Raw genomic sequence first — 25,032 nt, forward strand, 5'->3', positions numbered from 1 at the left:
CCAACTGTTTGTAACAACAAAAAGTTATGGTTCTTTCCATTGCTAGTCTGTAGGCCAAACACTTAACCTGATGTTTATTTAGATTTAGTAGTTTTATTTCTGTTCTTTCTCTCAATGTGTGCTGAATTAGGTGTGCAAAAATCCTTTTTCCTTCCTTGTTTCTTTCCTATTTTTTGAAATACTATTTTATATTTATAATATTCATATAAATTAATCTCAGCAGAGTGTGCATTGATGTTAGCATTGAGCATTTGGTTAAAATCAGCTGTTTCTGGATATTCACAGATGTGGCACTTGGGGACATGATTAGTGCTGGGTTAACAGTTGGATTCCATGATCCTGAGGGTCCTTTCCAACCTAAAGGATTCTGTGTTTCTCTGATTTTATGATATTGCTGTGATGTGGGAAAGCACCACATCATTATGTGAATTGAATCAAATGAATATTTGATCCCCTGGTCTTGGGAGGATTCATTACAGTGAGGTCAGGCTCAGTCTCTGGTTCTCCTTTCCTGACCAGATCCACTGAGAACTGGGAAAACCTTCCTGTACCTCTGCCTGCTTTGGTTGGTGCTGGTGATCTCCTGGGTGGGGATGGGAATCTCTTCTCTCTGCTGGGTCCTAGTAGATAAACTTGTGATTGCCACACTGAGGAAGCACAGGGGAGACAATTGATCCTTCTCCCTGATGCTCTGCAGGTATTTGCACTTTCCCTTCCCTACCATTAGTAGGGGAGTCAAGCTGTCTTGAAATCTAATACTTATAGAGATAATTGTTTGTCATTTCATTAAAGTTGGTAATGAAAACAGGTTGTTTAGTTTGACTTGATTTTTAATCACTTTCACAAGCTGGCTTTTCTCATTCTAGAAAAATGATCCCCTGATTCTCTTTGTCAGCTGTTTATTTCGAGGTGGAAGGCTTGACCTCATTCTGATGATAATGCAGTAAGCAGCAGGAGAACTGAAGTTTTTTACCTGCTCAGGATCAATTAATTGTCTCCAGAAACAGTACTGTGAAGATCTGGATTTCAAAGAAAGCATAAATGTTGGTGGGAAAACTCAATAACAATCAGAAAACTGCTACAAAATGGTGCATTATCTTCTAATTAATTCATAGTTAAAAAGGAAATAACTGGGAGCTGCCAAGTAGTTTCAGTCTGAAAATATGCACAACATATGTTTATAACATAAGGTTTTCTACTGATAAACGCTGTTGTGATCAGCACCTGTTTTAACTGATTCATCTGAAAATTTTGCTTAGTGCTGTTTAAAGTAGTTCATCAATCAGTTTTTATTCACACAACCTGACAGGTTGGCTGGCTTGCCTACTTTAATTATTTTTGTTGTTGCTTAGCTGTTCTTAATTGCAGAACTATTTCTCAATCACACCAGGGCAAAACTCTAACTAAAAAAATTGAAGATGCCTAGAGAGTGTTAATACCAGAAGGGATTTTGAAGCTGAACTGCATTGAAAAAGGATTTTTTTTTTCTTTTGGTCATCGATTTGTGTCAGTGGTAAATCTGTGTATTAAACAAATACCACAGTGCTAACGTCAACACAAATAAAAGGAAACTTAAGTTTTGCTCTAGGCTGAGGGAGTGTTTACACTTAAAAAACCCAAACCAACCACCCTCCTAGTATGTACTATTAATAGTTGTTTACATTCTACAGAAACTGGAGAATCAGGCATCTCATGAAGTAACTGTCTAGATACAATATTTAATGTATTTTTAATACCAAGAGTATAGAGACTATGTGGTGATGGCTAAGAATGCAGCAGAAATCTTCCCTCAAAGATGGCTAGGACCATCTTAATTTTACATTATGTCCTAATTAGAATTCATTTAAAATTAATTGAAATCCTACACTTGTGTTTAAAGTTCAGCTGCTGGAAAAATGGCTTTTCTTAGTAGCCATGACACATAAGACCTTAAAAAAACCCCACCTTAATTTATGGCATTTGGTCATACAATGGAAGGATAAGATCAAGAAATTCTTGATGAAGAAGTGCTGCCGTAAATCACTGCTGCAAATACAATAAGGTAAATATCAGTCAAGCAGTCAAAATAGTGTCTTAAATTCTTTGTAGGTGCTTCATTTGACTCATTTACCATTCCCATGATTTATGATACCACTGGAATGATTTTTCCCACTATTGTAAGACCTTATTTCCTACTTCCTCTTTCAAAATTGTAGCAAGCTAGATTGTGAGTGCCCTCCACTTGCACAGCAAGATCAAGACTCCTGATGCAGTGCTATCTTTGAATAACTCTTAATGGATTTGATAGGCACAGCTTCACAACATTGCACATGTCAGGGAAATATCCTGAGATATGGTTTGTCCTGTGCTGAGTGGCACTGGTGAAGAACAAACCCAGCTGTACCTGTCATCAAATCAGGGACATGGTTCTGCTTTTTATGTACTGTAAGCTCTGGAAGTTTGCTGTGTTTCTCTGACTGCTGCTTTACCAGATTACAGCTCTTGTTCGAGCAGATTCCACTAAACTGTCAGTAAAATACAGACAAACTGTTTGTGTAGTTGTGAAATACCCAAGGGGGTTAAAACCTCTCTTTATCAAATACTAGTTGGCATATGCTAGATGTAATTTCCTGCTATTAATAAATGGAAACAAATTCCAAGTGCCTTTTCTGTCCCATCAATGTATTGTCAGATGTGTCCTTGCCTCAGTTTTGCCTGTACAGAATGTGATCCCTGTGAGAGAAGTGAGCTGCTCACAGAGGGATAATTTTGCTTAATTGACAGTTCTAAGTTTTTAACACAGCTCTTGATCACTTGTGTGTGTGTGCAGCTGATTTAACCAGAAGATAGTGCTGACCACAAGAGGAAGGGTTCAACAGTGCAGTAGGATTTATTTAATTAGAAAACAAAGGTTAGCCAACACAGCATATTTAAAGCTGCTTTTATGAGGAATGCTGGCAGTGGATGAACTGATCTGATGTCATTTCTGGCATCCTGTAGCAGTGCCATACTTTCCACTATATAGAAAGGTAACCTCCTATTCTTAGTTGTGATGGACATTGACAAACAGTTTCTACTGGCTTCTGGTAGGGGCTTAAATTAGTCTTTATAGTACAAAGAAGGACTCCCTTTTAGAGCTTCTCTGATGCTGCACGAGGGCAGTGTGACTGCGAGAGTTCTCCTTTTATAGGTGTGCCATGCTCCAATAATGGCTGTGGTGTTGGAGAATTTTAGAGTTGGATGCAGCAAGAGAAACACTTAATTCTTCTGAACATGTGTGTTACATCTCCAGCAGAAGATGCAGTGTAAGGGGACAATGGGTAAAGTTAAACTAGCGTGTTCAGGAAGCCCTGCAGTGATCTAGAGAAGACTTTCTTCTGCTGTAATTCTATACTCAAATCCAGCATTTTAGTCAAGTTGCCATGTATGTTTCTGTAACCATGTGACATGTCAGAAGAGAGTATAATGATATTCAGTTTATTGCCATACATAACCAGAGGAGTGGTGCTTCCTTTGATGTCATGCTTGTAACTTGTCACTCTTTACAAAGGTACAGGAAATAAACTGAGGATTGGAAGGATCTCTGAGGTTTCAACTTTGATCTCTTTGCTTCCCAACATATTTCTGTCTCAGTTACTATGAAGTCTACATTATGAAGGGGATTGTTCAAGGAGTTTCTCTCGGCTGGAAGAAAAATGTCAAAGTTCAAAAAAGGAAAAGTAAAGAGTATGACTAAAGGAATTACATTTATCTTGAAAGTCTTTGCTCTGTTTTAATAAAAGACACCTAAACATTGCTGAGGAGTAGGAGAAAAGCTTCCTGCTGAAGATCTGAAGGGCTGCCAGCTTCTGCCAGGATCCTTTTGGCTAATTGTTCCCTAGAGTGGCTTAGGCACCTCTTTGACTTCAAGCACAGAGCTCAGCCCCACAAAAGTCATGGGATTATTTATAAACTTTGAGATAGGCAAGCGCTGGGATTCTGTTGTTGAGTCAATCATACAGAGTCTTGGGGGTGCAGCAGTTTTTGTATTTGTATTTCATATAGCTTTCACTGTATCTTGCCTACGAAACTGCTTCAGTTGTCAGCAGCTACACTTGGCATTTTTTCTACGTGTAAGTAAAAAGGATTGGCTTTGCTGTAAGAATCCATAGTGCAGTGTTCTTGACATTGTGGATCAATAGATTAGCCTTGTGCTGCCAGGAAATAAAATGCTGAGCCACCTCATCTTCTAATAATGCAATAGAGAGATCCATTAATGCACACACTGTTATTTTATGTCTGAAAATAGATGTCAGAGATATTTTTTCTATGACTATTCTGAAATAAACATTGGAATGGATAAAGTAAGGTAAATATCCTTTGGTTGGATCAGGCCTTTTGTCATAACCTAACTCTTCTACTCACAGCAACCACGGTAACTGTGATTCTGCTTGTTTGGGGGAGAATAACTAAAAATGGAATTTTTAGATGGGAGATGTACAGAATTTTGATAACTCTTTTGATAATTTCCTTGATAACTTGGTTTTCTGTAGAAAATAAGCACTTTTAGTGTTAAATAAGGGATATAATCTATTGGAAAATCATTGAGAAATACGGTAATGAAATTGGAAGGTAATGATGATCAAGGAGAAGCACTCAGCTGTGCTTTACATGACCTCTTTTTGTAATGCTGACCAGTTAGTCCCTGGTGTTATTATCTGTGGTACTTCTATAGTTTCCATTATCAGAGAATCTGAAAACTTCAGTCTTTAATGTACCTATTGTTACAAATCCCTTGTGAGGGGGAAAGTGATAGGGGGAAACACAATGAAAGAGATTAAGGGAATGGCTCAGGGATGAACAGCAAGTCTGTGGGAGTGCAGACACAGCATATTTCCCAAATCCTATGTTAAGGCTTCCAGAGATACTAGACAGTACTTTACTATCTGCCATCATTAGGGCTTTTTTCCCAAATGACATTTAAATATTTCATTTAGTGATTGATTTTTCTGCATACTGTTTTTCTTTCTCCTATCTCAGCCCAGCTAACAATTTCATGTGAAGGTAGATGGCTGGTGTTGCTTTCCTTTGTCCAAGAAAAAGATCATTAAATGTAATCTCAAGCATATTGTTTAGATATTTTTGTTTGTTTAATATTTCTGCTCACTGCTTCGCTGAAAGATAAACTTGATGGTTGCTGGGGATTGGGGAAGTGAGTCAGATTCAGTTTCTGAGCATAGAGCAAAGGGAAAAGCATTCCCAAGAGTTTGTTATGCTGCCTGTGCAGCGTTACAATGCACTGCAAAGCTGAGCTTTTGTTACCAAAGGCTCATGTGCCATGGAAGTTATCATACGTACTTGATAACAGGAAGCAGAGCACAATGCTTTAATTCAGCTGAAAGATTTTGCAAATGTCATCAGTTGGGAAAGGAAATTGTCACAGTGTGACTTAGTTAAGTCTGAGATAGAAATGCAGTTGTGTTTTCTCTTGCGTTTTTTCTCGGTTACGAATTGTAACAGGAGAATAAAGGGCAAAGTGATGCTTCATGTATGTTTTGGAATGAATACCAAGAAACCAATGCATAAAACAACACTTGCTTTCTTATTTCCAAGTTAGTTTAGCAGAATAGTTTGTGCATGCAGATCTTGGTGTTGATGTATAAAACAGGTCTGATTTTCGGTGTGCCACCTGGAGAGATCCCCACGGGGTTTTTCAAAGATTAGAGGTTTGACTCCTGGGATACAAATGCAGCTACACCCTATTCAGACTTGAACTTGACACTGTCCTTTCACACAGACCTTTACAGACTTCAGGGACCGGACAGACTTTGTAGCAGTTCTTCAATTTGCATGTGTGTGCTGCAGAAAGAGAGAGGCATTTGGTGGAGTTTGGCTAATGATTACTTAAAGGTCAGTCATAAAAACAGTGGAAAAAATGTCATGTGGCAGCTTGATAAGAAGCCTGTACCGGACACTCATGCTTAATTGTGGTGCTCAGCTGAGCTTTAACACAGATCCTTTTACCTTTGATACCACTTTAATCTGAGTTAGCACTTTTGAGTAAGTTACTCTCACTTTTTTTTTCTTTTTTTTTTTTGCCAGTCATAGAGACCTTTGTGGCTTTGTGATCTTTCTGTTCCTCCTACCACAGGCAGTAGTACAGCTCACCTTAGAGAACCTTGTGTGGGTTTGAACCAGTAAACTAACTTGGTAGATACCTGTGGAGTGTAGATACCTCCTACCTCTGCACGTTCTCCATAGCCTTTATCACAATAAAAGATACCTAAGCCCCATTGTTTTTTAACTATATCCTATGCTTTTCTAGATGGTAAACTGTTGAAAAAATATTAAATATTAGTATCTAGGAAGTCAAGTTAAATATTAGTAACTAGGCTGAATAAAATTTGTGAATAAAATTTGCATCTAAATGTGCTAGCATAGATCTCTCTTTGAAGTGTCTACTCAGTAGTGCCAGTGCTTTACATGGCCATCAGCTGTGCTTGTATCTAAATGTTTTTTCATGAGTGGATATGGTCTCAGTGAGGAAGTAGCAACTGTTGAGTGAGTGGACAGAAAAGCAGTGTAGTGTACAGGGAGTATATTTGCTAGTGAGGAACACCTCTTCTTCACTGGGCATCACCACCTGAGTCAAAAGAGTCCAGCCAAAGCCACGCTGCAGTATTTAGCTGAGTAGATGTCATTGACTTTGGTGTGATTGGGAGTGGATTTCTGTAGATGAGCAGAATACAGACAGGTAGGTGTGGCCCCTGCAAATGTCTGGCAGCAGGACTGCTCAGTCAGCTCTTTTGTGTTTTCTTCTCAGCCAGGATAACAACAAGATTAGATGGGCCCCATGCTCCAATGAGTAAGATGAGAAAATACCCTGTTCCTGTTGCTCCTGGCTCCTGGTTCTTCTGAAATGTGGTGTGCTGGAAGTTACCAGAAAACACAGTGGTGTTTGTACCTGGGCTCTGTTGGGAGTTTGAGTCCCCAGAAGATGTGTAGCATTGAGAAGTGGGGCATGGTAGTGTGTGAGGAATTAGTGCTCTTATAGCAGTGGACCTGCCTGCTTGCAGGAGTATCGTGGAATCATACAATTCTATGGGATAGGTTTGGGTTGGGGGGGACCATTAATGTCAAACCCTTCTGCAATGAGCCCAATCCAACCTGGCCTTGAATGTTTCCAGGGATGGGACATCCACCACCTCTCTGGGCAACCTGTGTTTCACCTTGTGGGGTGCACTTGATCCCACTGTCCATGTCATTGGTGAGAACACTAAGCAGGACATCATAACACATTTCAGTAGTGGTGGTAATTATCTTTCTGGGTTTAAGCTAGGGGAACATTTAAACGTCTCTTTGACCAGAGCATAATCCCCACAAAATTTCCTCTTGTGCAGCAAGGGAATGGATTTTGTTTCCATTTGAAAAGAATGTCTGTATTGGAATATAATAGCTGAGATACTTTTTAAGGACTAAAACACGATTGCTTCAAAAGCCACAAAATAGCTTTGCACTAGCGGTTTTTAAAGCTCAGCAAATTTTATGTAGTACCTGAATTATTAATGGAGATAAATTGGAAGAGGAAGATCTGTTGCCTTATCAGCCTTAAACAAGCAGTAGTTGGTTGACTTTGCAGAGGAGACAGCTCCTGCTGAGGCCATGAGTGAGCAGCTCCTGGGTGAGGAGCCCTACGGGGTGAAGGGCTTCTGTCAGTATGCCCAGAAGATGACTGCCTGTTTTGGACACTTAGGTAAAGAAATTAAGATGTGCATGTGGATTTTTTGGTCTTCATTATGTGGATGAAGGGTTTCTTCAAATTTACAGTAAATAGCTGAGTGTTTATGCATCAGCCTGCAGTCTTGAGTAAGTAAATAGTGGGTGTCAAAAGTGAAAAAGCTGAATGTGGGGAGTAGTTTTACCACAAGTAAAGTTTTGCTTTTTTTGTGTGTGTGTATGTGTATTTGAATGTTGGAATATTTTTTGTTTCTTCTTTTTTTGCTGTCATTTGCTAGTTTAGTGATTTTATGGCTTGGATAACTATAATTCATGGTAAAAGTAGATAGAGTGCTTGCTCATTTTGCATTGAGATGAAGGCCCCTTTTTCCTCTCCTTACTCTCAATGTCTTTGAGAATTCTTACGTGGAGAAGGTAATCCTGATAATCCTGTTGCCTTGGACAGGTGCTTGAAACATTTATTTGGGGCTGTGTAATAGATGTGTTACCTTCTGAAGTGGTATGATGAGGGAAAAGGAAAATTTTGTTTTGTTTTGCCTTGTTTCCTTTATTTTTGTTTTGATTATTATTTGCAGCTAGGTTTTGCTGAACTAGCGTGACTGATTTCGGTTTCTTGGGATTCTGATTGGGCTTCTCCTTGCTTTTAATGCAAGACTAAAATCACACTGAAATGCATTTGCAAGAAATTTAACTGATGGCAGAAGCAACTAAGACAACATTAGTGCACTACACATCTCTGCTGAAGGGCAAGTCTAATCCTCAGTTTTTCTCTGAAACATGAAGGGATATTTCCTCTTCTGTGTATTTAGCCCTTGGTATCTGGTTTTTACTATTATTCACTGCTTGCTATTCTGTTTTTAAATTTATTTATGGATTGCAGTCAATTTTTTTGTGACTTCTGTTCTTGGAGCATTGAAGAGATGCTTCTATTCCTGGTTGCATATGAAACATGCATGTATTTTTATCATCCAGGCAGCCAACTGGTGTGGTGAATTCAGAGGGGATTGAATAAGAAATGATCTTGAGACAGCTGGAAATATTTATAAATAAAATATTTATAAAGTTGGAAATGAGGTAAAATATTTAAAGTAGCTATTCTGCATAATTCCTGTCTCCTATCCAGCCAGCCCCCTGTGAAAACTGTCAGCCTGGAAAGTGCCCATATCTCACACTGTGCTCTGTGAAGGCTCGAGATCCCAGCCCTGACTACTTGGATCAGACACAGCTTTGACTTGGCAGTGATTTAAACAGGTTTTGCTACTTGGCAGATCCTGAGAACATTTCCTCAACACTAGTTCTGAGTTGAGTGCCCTGGATTCCTGAGACTTTCTTTCACAAAATATAAGGACAGGGTTGTGCCCCTGTCATTCCTGCCTCTTTCTTTTCTCTTCAACAAGAACATCAATAACCAACCTATTCCACTTAATTGAATTCTTGACTTGAGTGGTAGGAGATTGCCATTGTCTTGTTGATTCAGACTGAGGCTAAATCCCAGTGTTTAGTAACTGTGTGTTGTACAAGGCTGTCCCAGACCTTGTCCTTTGCCTTGGACACAAGGATGTGCTACAAACAGTCCTTTATCTGACTAGGAAACCACTGTGGTGCTCCCTGGTCTTGTTTTGCTTCTTTCTACTGCTTGTCCCTTTATATTACATACTGACAGGATGGGAGCTTTTGAAGACTGTACTTTAAAAAAAAATGAACTATCCCAAAATCATATTTCTTTGTGTTATTAAGCAGCAGCTGGCATGGGGTCTTTGAAGGTGCAGTTCTCAGACAGTGACAGCAATGGCCAGGGCTGGAAAGGGGCAGCATTAGAAAAGTCTGTCTCAGGGGAAGTAGGATCTTATTTTTAATTAAGCAGGATGTTTCTGCAGTGACATGTTAGGGTCACTAAACCCTGATCCATTGTTCCCCACCAGTCCCATGTGTTTTGGTGGTGGAAGGACCCTGCATTGTGCTGCACTGTTGGATAGATCATCAGACTCTTCTAGAGTGGCCACAGGCTGAGTGCTTCTGTGGTGGATATCCAGGTCATGCTGGTTTAGTTCTTACTGCAACAGCTGCTGTGATGAATGTCTTGGTGAACAGAGCTGGGGGTTGGAGTCAGCAGAAAATGGGGACTCAGCCTTAAACCAGTGTGTTCAAACTCCAGTGTAAGGACAGACTTTTCCTGTGGGTGTTAGGCAGCCAAGCTTTAGCAAAAGTTGCCACTGTTGGAAGTTTCTGCAGGGCTCACCTTTCTGCCTCTGAGGATTGACTTCTGCAGGAGTTCATGTCTGGGCAGTGTGTGTGTTTGCCTCACCTCAGAGGGCAGAGTCCACCTTGACGTGTCAGCAGGGCTGGATGGCTGATGTCAACATCCTCCACAGATTATCCAGCAACAAACAGCGCTCTCAGACTGAGAGATCCTTGTGTTGACTCATCCAGCCTCTCCTGTGAGTCATCCCTCTGCTTTAAGCTCTTAATGGAGATCCACCCTCACTGGTAGAAGCTTTTGGATTTTCAGAGCTGCCACTGAGGGGCTGTGGAGTGCAGGTCAGTAGGCTGAGAAACCTGGGAGAGATTGAAAAATTGCTGCAAAGCTTCATATCCTAGAAGGAATGCTTAAACCACACCATTTGCTGAGATCTCTGATCTGATACAAGATACTCTAAGGCAGAACTGGAGCTGCTGTATCTATTGAGCCAGCTCCTTTTCAAATACACATTAGCATCACCCATTAAAATTAGTACAGATTTATTCTGGCTTGTCCTGCTGTGTTCTCCACTGATTAGAAAATCCAGGAGCATGGCTGTTTAAGGGGAACAGTAATTGCACACTTGTTTTCAAGATAATAAAAAAGTCATAGTGCTTGGAAAATATAAAGTAATCGACCTCATAGGAGATGTGTAATAATAGATGATCAAAGTCTGGATTTATGAGATGGTCTTTTCTCTTTGGAACAGTAAATAAAGCAGTCTTCTCTTCAAAGCTGATCCCCATCTGGAGTTAGTACTTGAGCTCTGAGTTTTGAGGGAGAATTAAGTAGCAGATTCTCTCTGTGCTCAGTAAGCCTATTGGCAGATTTTTTGTCACCTTCTAATATAGAAAAAGCCTTACTGGAAGCAGTGTAATGATTACACCAGGTCATTTTGCAGCTGCAGCTAACTTCTCTGTGTTAAGAGGAGTTGAGTTAAGGGCCAGACACTGGTTGCACTGTTGTCTCTGTGTGTTTCACTGAGTAGAGAGCCTGAAGTTGCCTCTGATCAGGTCCAGGTCTGGGGTCTACCTGTAACTTTCCCTTACAGATGATGAATGTTTTTAGTTGGGAGGTTTTTTTTATCTTTTTCGCTTTGGAATTTCCTGTGACTTTCCAGTGCCCTGTTGATGATTAACTCTGCCTTTACCCAGGGAGAAATATTCATTAGATGATTAGATTAGCAAGTCACTGGAATTGGATTAATGTAAATACTTCTTGTAGGTGAAGCAGGAGGGGTTGGCACAGTTTCTGCAAAGCCTCTGCTGTCAGCTGCACAAGGAAGGTGGAGAGGAAGAGCAGAAACGAACCAATCCTTAATGGTTAGGGGAAAGCTTAAGTGCTTTTGTTTGCAATAGGCAGTGAAAGCTGTAGAAAGGATTTCTCCAAAGAAATCTGCTTATGAAGTAGTGCCAGCCAGTGCCTGTACATTCCTATAAAAGGAGGACCAACGTGCTTTACCTTTGCTACAGCCTTTTCTCCCTAGCACACAGGCAGAGCTGGCACGGAAGAGGGCCGTGCCAGATTAAATAGACAGATGTGCATTTGTAGCTTATGATGATGATGATGATGATTCTTCTATAATAAGATTTTTGACACAGCAAGGTTTTTGATTTTAAACTAATCCTCTTATGTAACTCAGTTACGTTCTTTCTCTTGTCCTGAATATTAATCTGATTTTCAGATACTCTTTTTGTTTTTGTTTCTGATTTTTGCATTCGCGGGGATGAATTTCAACTCATTACAATAGTTTTAGATGGCAATCACCTGATCAAGCATACTGTTCTAATCTCTTGAAGATAATCACTAAAAATATATCTTCCTTAATCTCCTTTGCTGGATAAGAGAAAAAGAGAAGGATTGGAAAGGGCAGTATGCCGTGAGTGGTAGACTGACTGCGTGCACTACAGGTTGCTTTTCTTAGCTTCTCCTGAACAGAAATGCCCTCTTTCCCCATCTTAAACAGCTTTGGGAAGCTGTGTGGCTCAGGTGAAGAACTGGTGCTGGAAAAAGTGAAATTTCGAAATTCAGTCAGAAGGATGTCAATAATTGAGGATGGGGATATTGCAGAGGTCTTGTATCTCATTCCCAAGCAGAGCTTGCTGAAGCAACTGCCCTACTTGAATCCAGATGACTACTACTTGTGTGAGCAGTTATATGACACTCCTGAGCATCTGGGTAAGTGAGGACTGCCATCACATCTTGATTTTTGGTTGGGGAATAAGCTAAATTGCTTTAGCAATGTTTTGTGTAGCAGCAAGATACTGTATGACAGAAAGTGTGTTCAGGTGTGGAGAAATGCTTTATCACTGACAGAGGGAAAGAAGAATAAAATGCCAAGTTAGAATCTGGAAGTAGTTGGTGGATATAGGTTCAGCTCTCTCTGTGTCCATCCTGAGACAAAGGGGGCCTTAATCTTGAGAAGTATTCAAGCTGGAAAAGTACCTGTTGAAAGCACAGCCTCCTGTGGTAGTGTGTTCAGAGCTTTCCTATGGGATTTGGGAAACTGTGTTCCCTTCTTCTTGTTTTCAACCTATTGCCAAGGAGTATCATTTGAAACTGCCTTTTTCTTGGATTGGTAGAAGTGATTAAATGTTTTTCTGTGCTCATCTGCTTGTCATTTGTGAATTTATAAGGCTTCTGTTGTATCTTTTATCTAGGTGCTTCCTTTTTCTGGATAAGAAGTAAAAACTTATTTAGATGCTCTTTGTGCAGGAGGCAGTCCATGCCTTTGATTATCCTTTTACATTTATTTTCCTAATTCTTCCATAATTCGTGAAAAATAGGGGAATAAAATGGCATTCATCATGTAGCATAATGTGGGTATATGCAAATATGCATAATGATGCTCTTTGTTCCTCCCTCTAGTTTCTGAAATTTGGTTTCTGTTTTAATTAATATTGAACATTAACTGATTCCTTGGTAGAACTATTAGTGATGTGAGAACTTATATCTGGAATTCATCAGCTTAACTGGTTTGTTACAGTCCATCACAAATTAAAAACAAAAAAAAACCCACCAAAAATCTTTTTAGGAAACTCATGTCTGTGAATGAGAAATTGGCTATAAATGTTAATCTCTTCCAGATAAGTTTCAAAGATTTTATTTTCTGGGACTTGCTTTATGGACTTCAGTATTGATAACTCAAACTGTACTAAGCAGATGAAGAAAGCTGCTATATGCTTGTCACTCTGTTCAGTTCCTCAAAATGTTAATATTGAGTGATTGTATTTGGTAGGCAAGCATTTTTCAAAGACCTAGTTTGGTATATAATTGTGCAAATTTTTGCTGGTCAGCTCTGTACCTAATGAATTCCACCTTATAAGAGAAGAACTGTCACAAACCCTTATGCTGTTGCAGATATTCACTGCTTCTGAGTAATCAGTTATTTTAAAAGTAACATGTCAATGAAAGCAATGCTAAAACATGGGACAAATATATAATATAGATGTGAGCTGGGAAAAAGCAAATATCATTCTGCCTTGCCAGCCCCTGCAGTGTTTCCCAATGGTATTCTAGAGAAAAAAAAGCTACATACAATTTGGCATTTTTATAAAACACAATTTAGAATTGAAAATTATTTGGATGAACAGTGACCAGCTATATGATCAATCCGTGCAGGACTCCAACGAAATCCTTGCCATCATTGCAGGCTGGGAGCTGCCTTCTGATTTGTATGGGGCTTAAACCCATCTGGAAATCTGCAATTTTGCAGCTCTTCACTCATGTGTAAGCAATCACAAAGATAGTGGGACAGGTTCTGTTTAGCATTATACTGCAATAGATAATGCAAGTAACCACTATGGATATTTTCCTTTCACTCTCCAGTATGGATGCTACTCCTCAATAGGGTGGGAATTGTGGCCCTGCTTTCCAGTGCCATGTATAATGCTAGGTGAAAAGTTGAAAGGTGTCTGGTACCTCAGCTTTACTTAAATTACAACATTTGGAATCAGAATCTCACCCACTTACAATAAAATCAGTGGAATGCCTTTTGAAAACAGCCTGGGGGTAAATGCTGTATGTGACTTTAAAATGCAAAACACGTAAGTCTGTCTCTTAGGCCATGTGCTGCTTGGGGATTATGGTCCCTCAAGTACTACAAGATTTAGCAGCTTATAAATCCCAATGAAAGACAGTTTGCTGTCTCTATTTGGCATTGCAAACAGAGATTGCAAATTACACTGTTCAAAGCATTTGGAGACTCAGTAATTATTTTTCTTATTGATCATAAGTGGAATCATAAACATCAGGAAAGGCCCATATTTTAGGTTTTTGGAAGGTCAAGAATTATCAACGTGTGCAGAGCTACTTAGTATTCAGGTGTTGAGCCTTTGGAGTATCATCCATTTAACCCATAACTTGTTTTTACTTAGCACTTGCATCCTGAAATTCCATCCCCTTCATAATGGGAATGTGGGAGGTTAAACTTGTCTCACAAAGTTAAATGGTGGCCTCATACTGACAGTTAAAAGCACTTTAAAAGCTGAAGAAAAGGTGAAAAAAAGGAGTTCAAAAGTAGCTTTGAATCCCTGAAATGACCTTCATTCTGCATTTCTCTTGAGTTCATTTGGCCAAGGAATTATGAGCCACCTGGTTTTCTGCAACAAAATCTGTCTTGCCCCAGAAGGCCTGGTCCAGCACACGGCTTTGATTCTCTGAGGCCAGACCCTGATACAAAGGAAGCTGTGAGAAAATGTCCCATTTTGAGGATTAGCAAAACTTGAAAGTTGATTGCAAAAGACCACTGGAATTTTGAAGAGCAAATGCTCTTGGAACTGTGTGTTCTTGCTTCTCATGTAAGATACTGTCACCTGTCACTTGTATCAATGACACCTTGTGTCACCTTGCAAGGTGGTTGCTCTGGCTGTGCCAGTGCACACCTGAGGGAGAGGAGACACACACCACATTACCTAACCGACCTCTTGTGTCAGGTTAGGACCTCTTTATGTAACCACGTGTATTTAAAGCATCACTTGTAAGAATGGCTGCTTCTGGTGCACCAGCTGGATGTAAAGGAAGGCAGAAGTAAGCTAAGAGCATGAAAAAGGCATGGGGGAAATGTAGGGAGCATGAAAACAGTCTGGTGATGAGACAGGAAGTAAATTGGACTGGTGGAACAAAATTTAGGAAACACTAATATTCCTTTTAATCTTCACTATGTAAAAGAACTGGCTGGGTGGCTGAGACTAACCAGCAGTGGAGAATGGGCTCGAGTCCAGTTGGAGGCTGCTCACCAGTGGTGTTCCCAAGGGCTCAGTACTGGCCCAGTCCTTTTTGATAACTTTACTGATGATCTAGGTGAGAGGAGTGAGTGCACTCTCAATCAGTTCACTGACAACACCGAGTTGGGTGGGAGTGTGATCTGCTGGAGGGCAGGAAGGCTCTGCAGAGGGATCTGCACAGGCTGGATGGATGGGCTGGGGCCGCTGGTATGAGGTTCAACAGAATGTGTGGAAATGCTTCAAAGGTGTGCCAGGGAAGGTTTAGACTGGATATTAGGAAGAATTTCTTTACTTAAGCATGGTTACCTCCTTCCTAGGGAAGTGTTTGATCCCCAAAATCAGTCAGTGTTGGAGACGTGGACAGTGCCCTTAATAACTTGGTCAGCCCTGAGCTGGTCAGGCAGCTGAATTAGATAATTAATTGTAGGTTCCTTCCACTGAAATAGTCTATTCCTTTTATTCTATGAGAAATGGAGTTCTCGGGAAAAGAGGGTCTGATTTTTCTGTGTGTGTGTTTACAGAGAGGAGGAGTCCAAGAGATCAACATGGTGATGTGAGGGAAGACACAGAGGTAGAGTGTTCTTGAGAGGAATGGGCTTTGCACATTTGAAATGAAAGTCCCAGTTATAAAATACAAGCTGCAGCATAAACCAGGTGCTGATCAGACTTCTCCCATCCTTCAGATAATGTAAATCTTCTTTTTGATAGCTTTTCAAATTGATTCCTTCAAGTGAGCAATCTCTTCTGGCCTCAGTACCTATATATATATTTTTAATGACTGAATAGGGAGAATGCCTTTAAATTTTGTGGTAATCCAATAATGTTTAGAAACATTATTTCACTCTTCTGCAGGACAATATAATTCAGAATAGTCCTGATAAATCAGCTGTATGGTTTGAAATCATGCAGTGGAATTTCAGTGTCTAGAAGTGTAAAGTGTGGACTTGCACAGATAGGAAGTGGGAACTTATATACACTGATCCTGAAAAGCACATGTAGAATAATGATACTTACCATCAGATAGATTAACTGCAATATACAGTTAATATAAGTGTAATGTAGGGTAAATATAGATTGACTGTATAATACTGCTGCCATTCTTTTTCTGGGATGTGTTAGCAGGAGATTCATACAGCAGTTGGATAATTTTTCTCCCTTCCTGTTACTAAAGAGGACTCTGCTGCATACTGTCTCTAGGTTTGGACATTTCATTTTTGAAAGATACTGATAAATCGTGAGGAAAATTAGTGGAAGGCGGAGGAATTGTATTAGGAAAAAAGATGTATGAGAAAAGATTAATGGAATTATGTTTGCTCAATCTAGAAGAGTGGTGATAATTGAGGGATTTAGACAATCTTCAGCTGAGTAAGGGATTCTCAAATGGAGATATGTTCTGCATTGTCCTGAGAAGCCCAGAGAAGTATCCTTGTGAAAAATACTGAGTAGTAGTTTTGTGTTAAGTAAGAAATACAGCTGAAACTCTATCTGTGTTAGCTCTTAATAATCTTTAGTTCTCAAATTATGAAGAGTTAGCTTGATTTTTTCGTTTTTAATAAAGTGTGAAATGAAGAAGTAATGAGTTAGGATCAGTTCTTCATCCTTTGCCCATTTTCAATATCTCTACTGAAATTTATTCACTGACATATATTTACTTAAAATATTAGAACAGTTAATGGCTTTATAGCCCTTGGCTTCCTGTTTCAGAATTCTGGCAAGTGGTTGTCAGTGTTCGGATCAATCTAAGCTAATTGGTTTAGTAGTAAATCAGTGGTTTAGCATTAATCTGCATTAAGGCAGCATCATTTAGAGCAACTGAATTCCGCTCTGTAGGGTTCACTGCTCCTTCTCCTAAATTGTTTGTTATCTGTAATCCAATAAACAAGAACAAAATTGCAGTTCCTACTGTTAGTAGGTGCTAGCAAGGAAGACCAGCTGAATCAGCTATAAATTCAAAGAAATAATGAAAATATTGTGGTTTGCTCTGTAGTATATAAATAGACAACAATAGTGTGAAGATTGTTCAGCGAAATTGAGGCAAAGATCTCTTCTGCTCTGTAACTCCATAATGCCAACGCGTGCTCTGGCTGGAAATGGCACATTTTGGCTGCTTCCCCCCAGCGTTGTTTACAGGGAGTCCTGCCTTTGTTCTGTATCTGATGGAGACTTCCTCTCTCGTGTCCGTCATCTGCAGTTGCATAACCTTGGTATTTCAGTCAAACCCGGGGAGGAATGCCGTCCCCTTCCTGGGCAGGGTTGCAGCAGGACAGCAGGGGCTCCCCTCCAGAGCTGCACCGGGCACGAGAGCGGGGTGCCCTCCTCCTGTGGCCTGGGGTGCTCAGAGCCACCACAGCCTCCTGCAGGCAGCACGGATTCAGGTAAACCTGACATGGAAGCTGCTTCCAAGCTGGAGAAGTTCTAGACTGACTGGATAAAACACTGGTGGCACTGAGATGGGAAAAGGAGAGGTAGAAATTGCTGTTTCTTCTCATCTGAAAACTGTTCCTTGGGCTTGTCTGCTTATCCAAAAGGTGAAATAGTGGGAAAATTTCTGACAGAGAGAAAGGCAAAGGAAATGGCTGTTCTCACTCACTGCAGCTTTGGTGTTGCAGATGGAGGGAGTGGAACAGGACTGAGAGAGGGGCTTGGTATCCGCTTGCCTTGCTTCATCCACTTCATCCCATACATCCCTCATGCGTGGGTGAGGAAAAGATGAATACTAATGGCTGTTGGCTTCTTCTTCTCCTTTATGCCTGAGAGGTGGGGTGTCTCTAAGTATATTTTTGTATACAGTGACCTTAAAAGTGGCTCTTAGTTTGAGATACTTGGTAGATCTCTGTGGTCAAATAGTTCATGGGAGGAGAAAGGAGGAAAGGGAATCAGGAATGTTTTTCACCCAGGTCATGCAGACACAGGGCAGCTGAGAGGGAAAGAAGACAATGTTAGAATGGATGCTTGGGATTACAGTTTTTGCATTATCCTGCTTTTGATTATTTTTGGTTGCTTTCCTTTAAAGAATGAATCTTTATGGCGGGATGCAGAAACATGTGGTTCCAGGGGATGCTCATCACTAGTTTGTTACCATGTGAATTAGATGGTGCAGCTGTGTGTGCAGTTTTCAACGTAAAACAAATAAACATTAAACTGTAAAATGTCAAAAACACAAACCGAATTAGCTTATCAGTATACATCAGTACTTGGAAAATATACCATATTGTTTATTTTTTAAGTTGGCAAACTCTTCTTTAAGAAGAGGAATGAATTAAAATATGTGACTTTCCTGTGGAGCAGCAGCAAAACAGCTTTTATAACTTTTTATAGTTAACTTTTAGAAATTCCAGTTGGTGCAGAAGTTGGAATCAGTTATGCCTACTCTCAATTTGTTGTATAATACTTAATATTTTTTTGATGATCCTACTATTGAAATGGCAGCAAATAATTTAAGAGAAAAGTTTAAATATGTAAAGCTTTTCTGTGCTGAAACAAGTGACCTCCCTAGCTAGCAGATAAAATCACAGCCACAAACAGAAAAATTCCAGAAGCTGGAGTAAGGTGATAAAAATTTATTTGCTGTAAAATCTTGTTTGAATATATTAATATTACACTACATAGCCAAATTGTATAAAGCATCTCTTAGGTTTCTATGAGGTGCTCTGTGGTTCATTTGATAGGACACTGGACTGACAAATACTTGTTGGGAGAGATTTGCAGGACAGATTTAGATGCCTCCTTTGAGAGTCCTATTTATAGTTTAGTATGGAATCAGAAGAGGAGGAATTTGTCTTTTGACTCTAGCTTGATCTAAGGGTGGTTTGTATCCAATGCCCACATGGTGGGTTGCCTCATCTCCAGGCACCATGGACTTGTGGAATGCTTTGCTGCATGTTGTATTGTTGAGGCACACACTAAAGGTTAGTGCTTAGTGGAGACACTGTCACATTTCTCAGCACTGAAAAACAAAGAACTTGTTGCTTTACTCTGCAAATTACCAGATTGGCAGGAAGCTGCTTCAACCTGGTGTTGCATGGACCTCTCAGGGAGAAGTTCTTTAGACCAGAGTGTCTTTACAGCATTCCTGCTGATTTCACTGAGCCAAAAACTCCCAAGACAGGCTGTGGGGTTTATTCTGCACAGTTAATCCAATTCTGAAGTGGATTTTCAATATCAAATCTCCTTAACCTTAGGCATGCAGAGTAAAGGATGACACTTGTATGTGTGCTTTCCTGTTGGGGATTCCTGCCTTCCTGCAATTTTCAGCATTAACTGTGGTGAGTGTCAGTGAAGGTTATTATGTTTTTATCAGTGACAGTATTGGTTGTGTTCATGAATTAGCTCAATAAATTCAGTTTTGTAGCAGGTGAATAGTGATGATTAATATGGTAGTTTTTAAAAAATACAAAGTTTAAACACTGTCTGTACTCATATTACTGTATCCCAATTTAGTGCCAAATATGTGTGCATACTGTAAAGGTCACACAGGTGTGAAGAAAGCATGATTTCCTTTCTAAGGATTAGCAATAGCATAAGCTGTTTGGAAGCCAGTTGTTACATCAATAACGTAAATGTATGTTCAGAGATAAATGTTTGTACATACCCGCGGCCAGAAGATTTACTCATTAGTGGGCTTGTATATTTTTGGAGTATATTTATTCTATTCTATTCTATTCTATTCTATTCTATTCTATTCTATTCTATTCTATTCTATTCTATTCTATTCTATTCTATTCTATTCTATTCTATTCTATTCTATTCTATTCTATTCTATTCTATTCTATTCTAGTGAATCTGAAAAACTCCCTGGCTCTTTGCTGCAGTCCTTCAGGAGCACTGCTGCTCGAGCTGCTTCCAAAAAATGGAAAATGGGCCAGCTGTCCCAGGGGCTGAGGGACACACAGTGAGTTGCTGGAGGAGGGTGTGGTCAGGAGAAACAGAAGCCAGGAAATATTTAATATATAGCTTTTGAGAATCCTGACACTGGGAACTGTAGGCTTGCCCCTTCGGGCACTGGGACCACTGCTGGGTCACGGGACTTTAGCAGGAAATCCCAAATGGACATTATTGGTGTTGTCTGAGCAGGCACGGGTAAGTCAGGATAACAATTAGAGCAGGTCATGGGAGAGTAGCATTTCCTTCCTGGAGAAGGGAGCATTATGCAAAATGCTCTAATTGAGACTTCATAGAAGTGATGGCTATCAATTGACCTAGGTTGGACAGTGGTTAAGCTGTGGAAGCCTGGAGCAGCCTTTCTTGTCAAAACTTTGTTCCAGACTTTTTGCTGGAAACAAGGACATTAAACATATGATATTTTCCTGGATATTTCTTAGTGGAACAACTTCTCCCCTTTCTTTTTCTGTTTTATACCTGCCTTTTCCCCTCATTTCTTTATGAACAAGAGATATCAGTTCTGTTTTGAAGAAATTGTACAAAAACTGTGTGTTGATACTTCTAAGCCATGATCTCATCAGTGAAGAATGAGTGCAAGATAAAAATACGAACACCATCTTTTAAAATGAGAATAACATAACCTTAAATCATAGCTAAACTGCTTAGTATCTTCCTCATACTTTTTCAATATTATCAAGGTACAAGAAATAGCAAAACAAACTGGTTTAACTCTTTCCCCCTGTGGACTGATCTCAGTATCACTCTCATGCCTCTTGCTGTATGCACAAGATATTTTTCACCAGAAAATAACAGCAACATGAACATGTTGTTTAGCTGTAGTGCACTCTGTGACTCTTCCACCCACACTGTGTTCAGGGAAGACTTTATTTAGTTTGTACAGTGAAAAGGTAGAGAAAAAGAGCTATTTTGCTTTGCTTTAAAATAGGTACTCCTAGATAACACTAAGTGCCAAGGGATTGTCTCTAGAATGCTATCTATTCCTTTTTCATCTCTAGTTTAGGTTATCTGAGTTGTACAGCAGGGTAAAAATTTTAGCCTTGACTTAGTACAATGAGATTAAAATCAAAAACCATCCTGGTGTAAAGAGATTTTGTTTACAATACTAACTGCTCTTCATAGGTCTTTACGCTGGAGCAGATTACATTTTACTCCTAAGTCTCCAGCATAACTTAGTGCAGCCTGTATTTTTGAATTACATTTTATGTGCATGCTGCTGTAGTCTACCACTGAAGCTCTCATGGCTGAACGATGTGAGATGCAGCAGTGCTAATCTCTAGCACATGTGAAAAATGGAGGAATGTACTCAGAGAACAGAAAGTCCACATACCAGCAAGCAGCTTCTGTGTCAGCAACAGAAAAAATGAATGATCCTCACCACCAGCCTTTTGAGAGGATCCCAGGAAGGGGTTAACAGCATCCACGGGTGTGTGTCCATAGGCTGTGCTCTGCACATCAAATCAAATATTTATGAATGAAGGTCAGATGTGCCCCTTTCAGGAGGCTGGCCCCTAACTGTTTACAAAATACAGCTTGAAAAAGAACACGGCCAGGTTGAGTTACAACCTGACATCTCTGATGTGTCAGAAATGTGACATAATGGCTGATGCCTCGGTGTTGGTGGGGTTCAGCCCAGCTCCCCACTTGAGGCTCAAATGCTATTCATAGTAACACACTGAGTCATAGGAGCAGGAATGTCAGACTGCCTGTGCTGTGCTGCTCTTACACGTTGGACTGCTAACAATAGAAAGCCAGCCTAGATTTGTTAGAATAGAACAACAATTTTTTTTCCATGCATGTGCTTGTATCTCTGGGGTTTTTTTGGTTTTTTTCTCTCTCTCTCTCTTAGTGATTTATTTATTAAAGAATGTCACTGAATAAGAGATACCTCCTGGGTGAGGCAGACTGGCTTGTTTAATTTATTTCCATTGTTCTGAATGGCATTTATACAAAACATCTCAAATTTATTTACTGCAAATATTTTTAACACTGTGTGTGGTCTAATTATTTTCCAGCAGGTATCAGCCATCTGCTGCTCTGTCTGCCTGATGCCTACAGCTTGTTTCTTTACATTAATATCTCTCTCTACGTAGAGTAACATGGAGAAGGAATTCCCTTGTGGAGGTGTGAGCAGTGTAAATGTAGGGTGCAGTATGAATGTAATTTCACTTCTATCATGGAACATAAAGCACATTTTGCACTGAGCTGTGGTCAAGTTGAAGCTTTTGCTCAATGAATCTGTCCCTAATTTAGCCCAGAGTATTTACATATTTGACCCAGTTCTCTGCTACTGACATCACCTCTGTCTTTGACAAGTTAGTTCATTTCCATTTGCCATTTTCTCTGCCTTTAAACCACAAATATAAAATTTGCTCTCTAAGCAAAGGCATGAATGGCATAGATTTATTTTGGGGAAGCCACTGGTAGCTAGCTAAAATGAGGAACTAAGTAATAGTAGTAGTGATAGGGGGTCTCCAAAATAGTGATGCTGACAGTATATATGTATTTAAAAATACAACTGGCTTTTAAGGGATATTCAGGATTTTGATTAGTCATATTTCCAGTCTTTTCTTCAAAAATGTAAATAAAAGTTTACTTGTAAAAAAAAAAAAGCTTTTTTTTCCCCTGACTCTCACTTGCATCTTTTAATGGAAAGCAGAACCCTGCTATATGATGATGAGACTTGACAATATTCTAAATCATTCGTTTGTTTGTTTGTCAGCATCAGTTTACTGACCAGTCCTTTCTTAGCAGAGTGTAGTGCCTGGAAGACCTTAAATTGGAAGGCCAGTTTGATGCCCAGATTCTGCACTGGTGCTTTGTCTTGTTGGGAATGTGTTGGGGAGTGCAATTCCCATCTCAGTGCTGCTGCTTCAATGCACTCCTGTCTCCTCAGTTCCATCAGTGCCTGTGGCTATCATCTGCAAAGGAATAACTTAGGAGCAGTTCTTGCTTACAATTGTTTGGTATCTCAGAATACATCAAACATTCATATAGCACTGCCTGGCTTCAGAACCCAGGTGCTCACTGAGCAGTGGCAGTTCTCATTTTTATTATTGTTTGAAATAGAGAATAGATAGGTATTCCCATCTTGCACAGGCTGTATGTTACTCTAATCTGTTTTATGGTCAGTAGGCAATGAGAGACCACTTATTAGCATGTTTTGTGGCATAGTAATTGCTTTAAAGCTAAATCCAGGAGTGGATAAAGTGCTCACCATTAAAAAGCCACTGTGCTGCAGCCTGCCTCAGCACTTGCCTGTGCTCATCTTTGTTTCCCCTCTTGATCCTGGCTCAGTTAGAGTAAATAAAATAATAGGAAACTCATGAACACCGCTTCAGCTTTATGTGTGCATTGGAAGAGCTCTCCTGCTCTCCCTGCATCTCCCTTGCAGCCGGGGAGGGAATGCCAGCGGCAGCTCGGCTGTGCGAGGGCAGAGGAACGCAAGGTGGTGGCAGGGGCTGGAGCGAGGGGCGCTGGAATCCGCATTTGTTCCCAGCGGAGCACAGGGGGCACAGCAGGGGCAGGGATCAGCTGCCAGGAGCCACAGGAAAGGAGCACAGAGGGAAAGATACGAGAAACACGAAGGAAAGAGACCCTGATGAGCCATCGGACCTGATAGACCTTGGGGAAGTCTGACCAGGAGAGATTATTATCTGGAATAAGCTGCTTTTTTTCCTTTTTCCTTTTTCTTTCCCTTTTCCTTTCCCTTTTTTTTTTTTTTTTTTTTTTTAAATTCACCTCAGCCAAATACTGCTGGAAAAGACATTGTGTTTAAATTACTTCAGCTAATTCTTGCTGCTTCCACTACGAAGAAACATTATTTGCCATGGTGAAAGAAAAAGGTAATTACGTTTATTGATAGACTGGAAACCTAATGTGCCAGCCACAGTCACCTGAGGTTTAAACCTTCACATTTAAGATGAGCATGCTGAGATTGGCAGTCGTTGTTTTCCTCTCTATTAAAATGGGGTGTGAAGCCCTGCAGTGGATTGCATTGGTTATCATTGTACCTGCTTTAATAAGGGTAGGATCTGGAACACATCTAATTTAGTGTTTCAGCACAGTGGGGTCCCTTCTGTGTGTACATGTTTGTTTGGGTTTTTTTCTTCTGTGATTTAACCCAAGTTGACAGTTCTTTACCTATATTTGCTACAGTACAAGTAGCTTTGACCACTGCAGCAGCTAGTTTAAAATTAAAGATAAACATTGATATATTCAAATCTGGACTTGGGATGGTATATTTGAAATTGTAATGGAGAAATGGGATTTTGCAAAATGCTTGAATTTTTCAGCAGTAAATTAGATATCACTTTCAGTCACCTGTAAGTAACATTTTAAGCCTCCTACAGAAGAATTTGCTAGTTTAAAGAATTTAGAAATGGTTGTGGGGTGTTTCCTTGCAGTAATACTGGTCTGTGTCATGTGTTGTGTTCTGAAGATGTGAGATACATTCTGAGCTGTATTTGAGTGCACTGGATGTGGTTTGGAGGCATTGCATTATCCCAGACAGATGCAGTCAGTCTCTTCTGAGAGGACAGTCTGTGTTCTCTGCTTTTCAGGATTCTGTAAAAAAATAACGTGGGGGAAATTCAAACCAGGGAAGAACTAGAAATAAGAAGGAGTAAAGTTGAGTAAGAGTGAGCAGTTTTGCAGCTTTGAACACCCACACTAAGAGTTTTTAAAATGTTGTAAATAAAAAGTGAGTGCAATTAGCTTCACAGATGCTTATCTTGAGGAGAGCAGGACAAATGCCTCATAAATGCCTGCCACAGTGTCACACATATCAGGAGGACTGGAGTGATAACCATTGTCCAGGCTATTGATAATTTTTGTTGATCAAAGCCAGTGACCCAGCATAAATTTTATTGGCTACTTAGTAGCTTTGGGAACCTTTATTTCAGATTTACAGGGTTACTTTTATAATGTCAGTCATGAACTATTGACCTGCTATCCCTATCAGTGAGCCATACC

At 40.0% G+C, this 25,032-nt stretch overlaps 1 protein-coding gene across 12 annotated transcripts in view; it reads left to right on the forward strand.

Annotated features, from left to right (window-relative positions):
- The window catches only part of ABLIM1 (actin binding LIM protein 1), a 187,534-nt gene that overhangs the window by 48,009 nt on the left and 114,493 nt on the right, over positions 1–25,032 (forward strand). For 7 of the 12 annotated variants that reach the window (XM_063405272.1, XM_063405271.1, XM_063405276.1 and 4 more), the window contains exon 1: positions 11,860–12,112. The exons of 2 other annotated variants lie outside the window; for them this stretch is intronic. In XM_063405272.1, coding sequence (XP_063261342.1) covers positions 11,875–12,112 — 238 coding nt within the window. In that variant the 5' untranslated portion in view covers positions 11,860–11,874. Of the gene's footprint in view, positions 1–11,859; positions 12,113–25,032 lie in introns of those variants that run through there. 3 more of the 12 variants (XM_063405282.1, XM_063405279.1, XM_063405283.1) reach the window with 3 other exon arrangements.

The sequence above is a fragment of the Prinia subflava genome, chromosome 9, assembly GCF_021018805.1.
Source record: "Prinia subflava isolate CZ2003 ecotype Zambia chromosome 9, Cam_Psub_1.2, whole genome shotgun sequence".
NCBI lineage: Eukaryota > Metazoa > Chordata > Aves > Passeriformes > Cisticolidae > Prinia > Prinia subflava.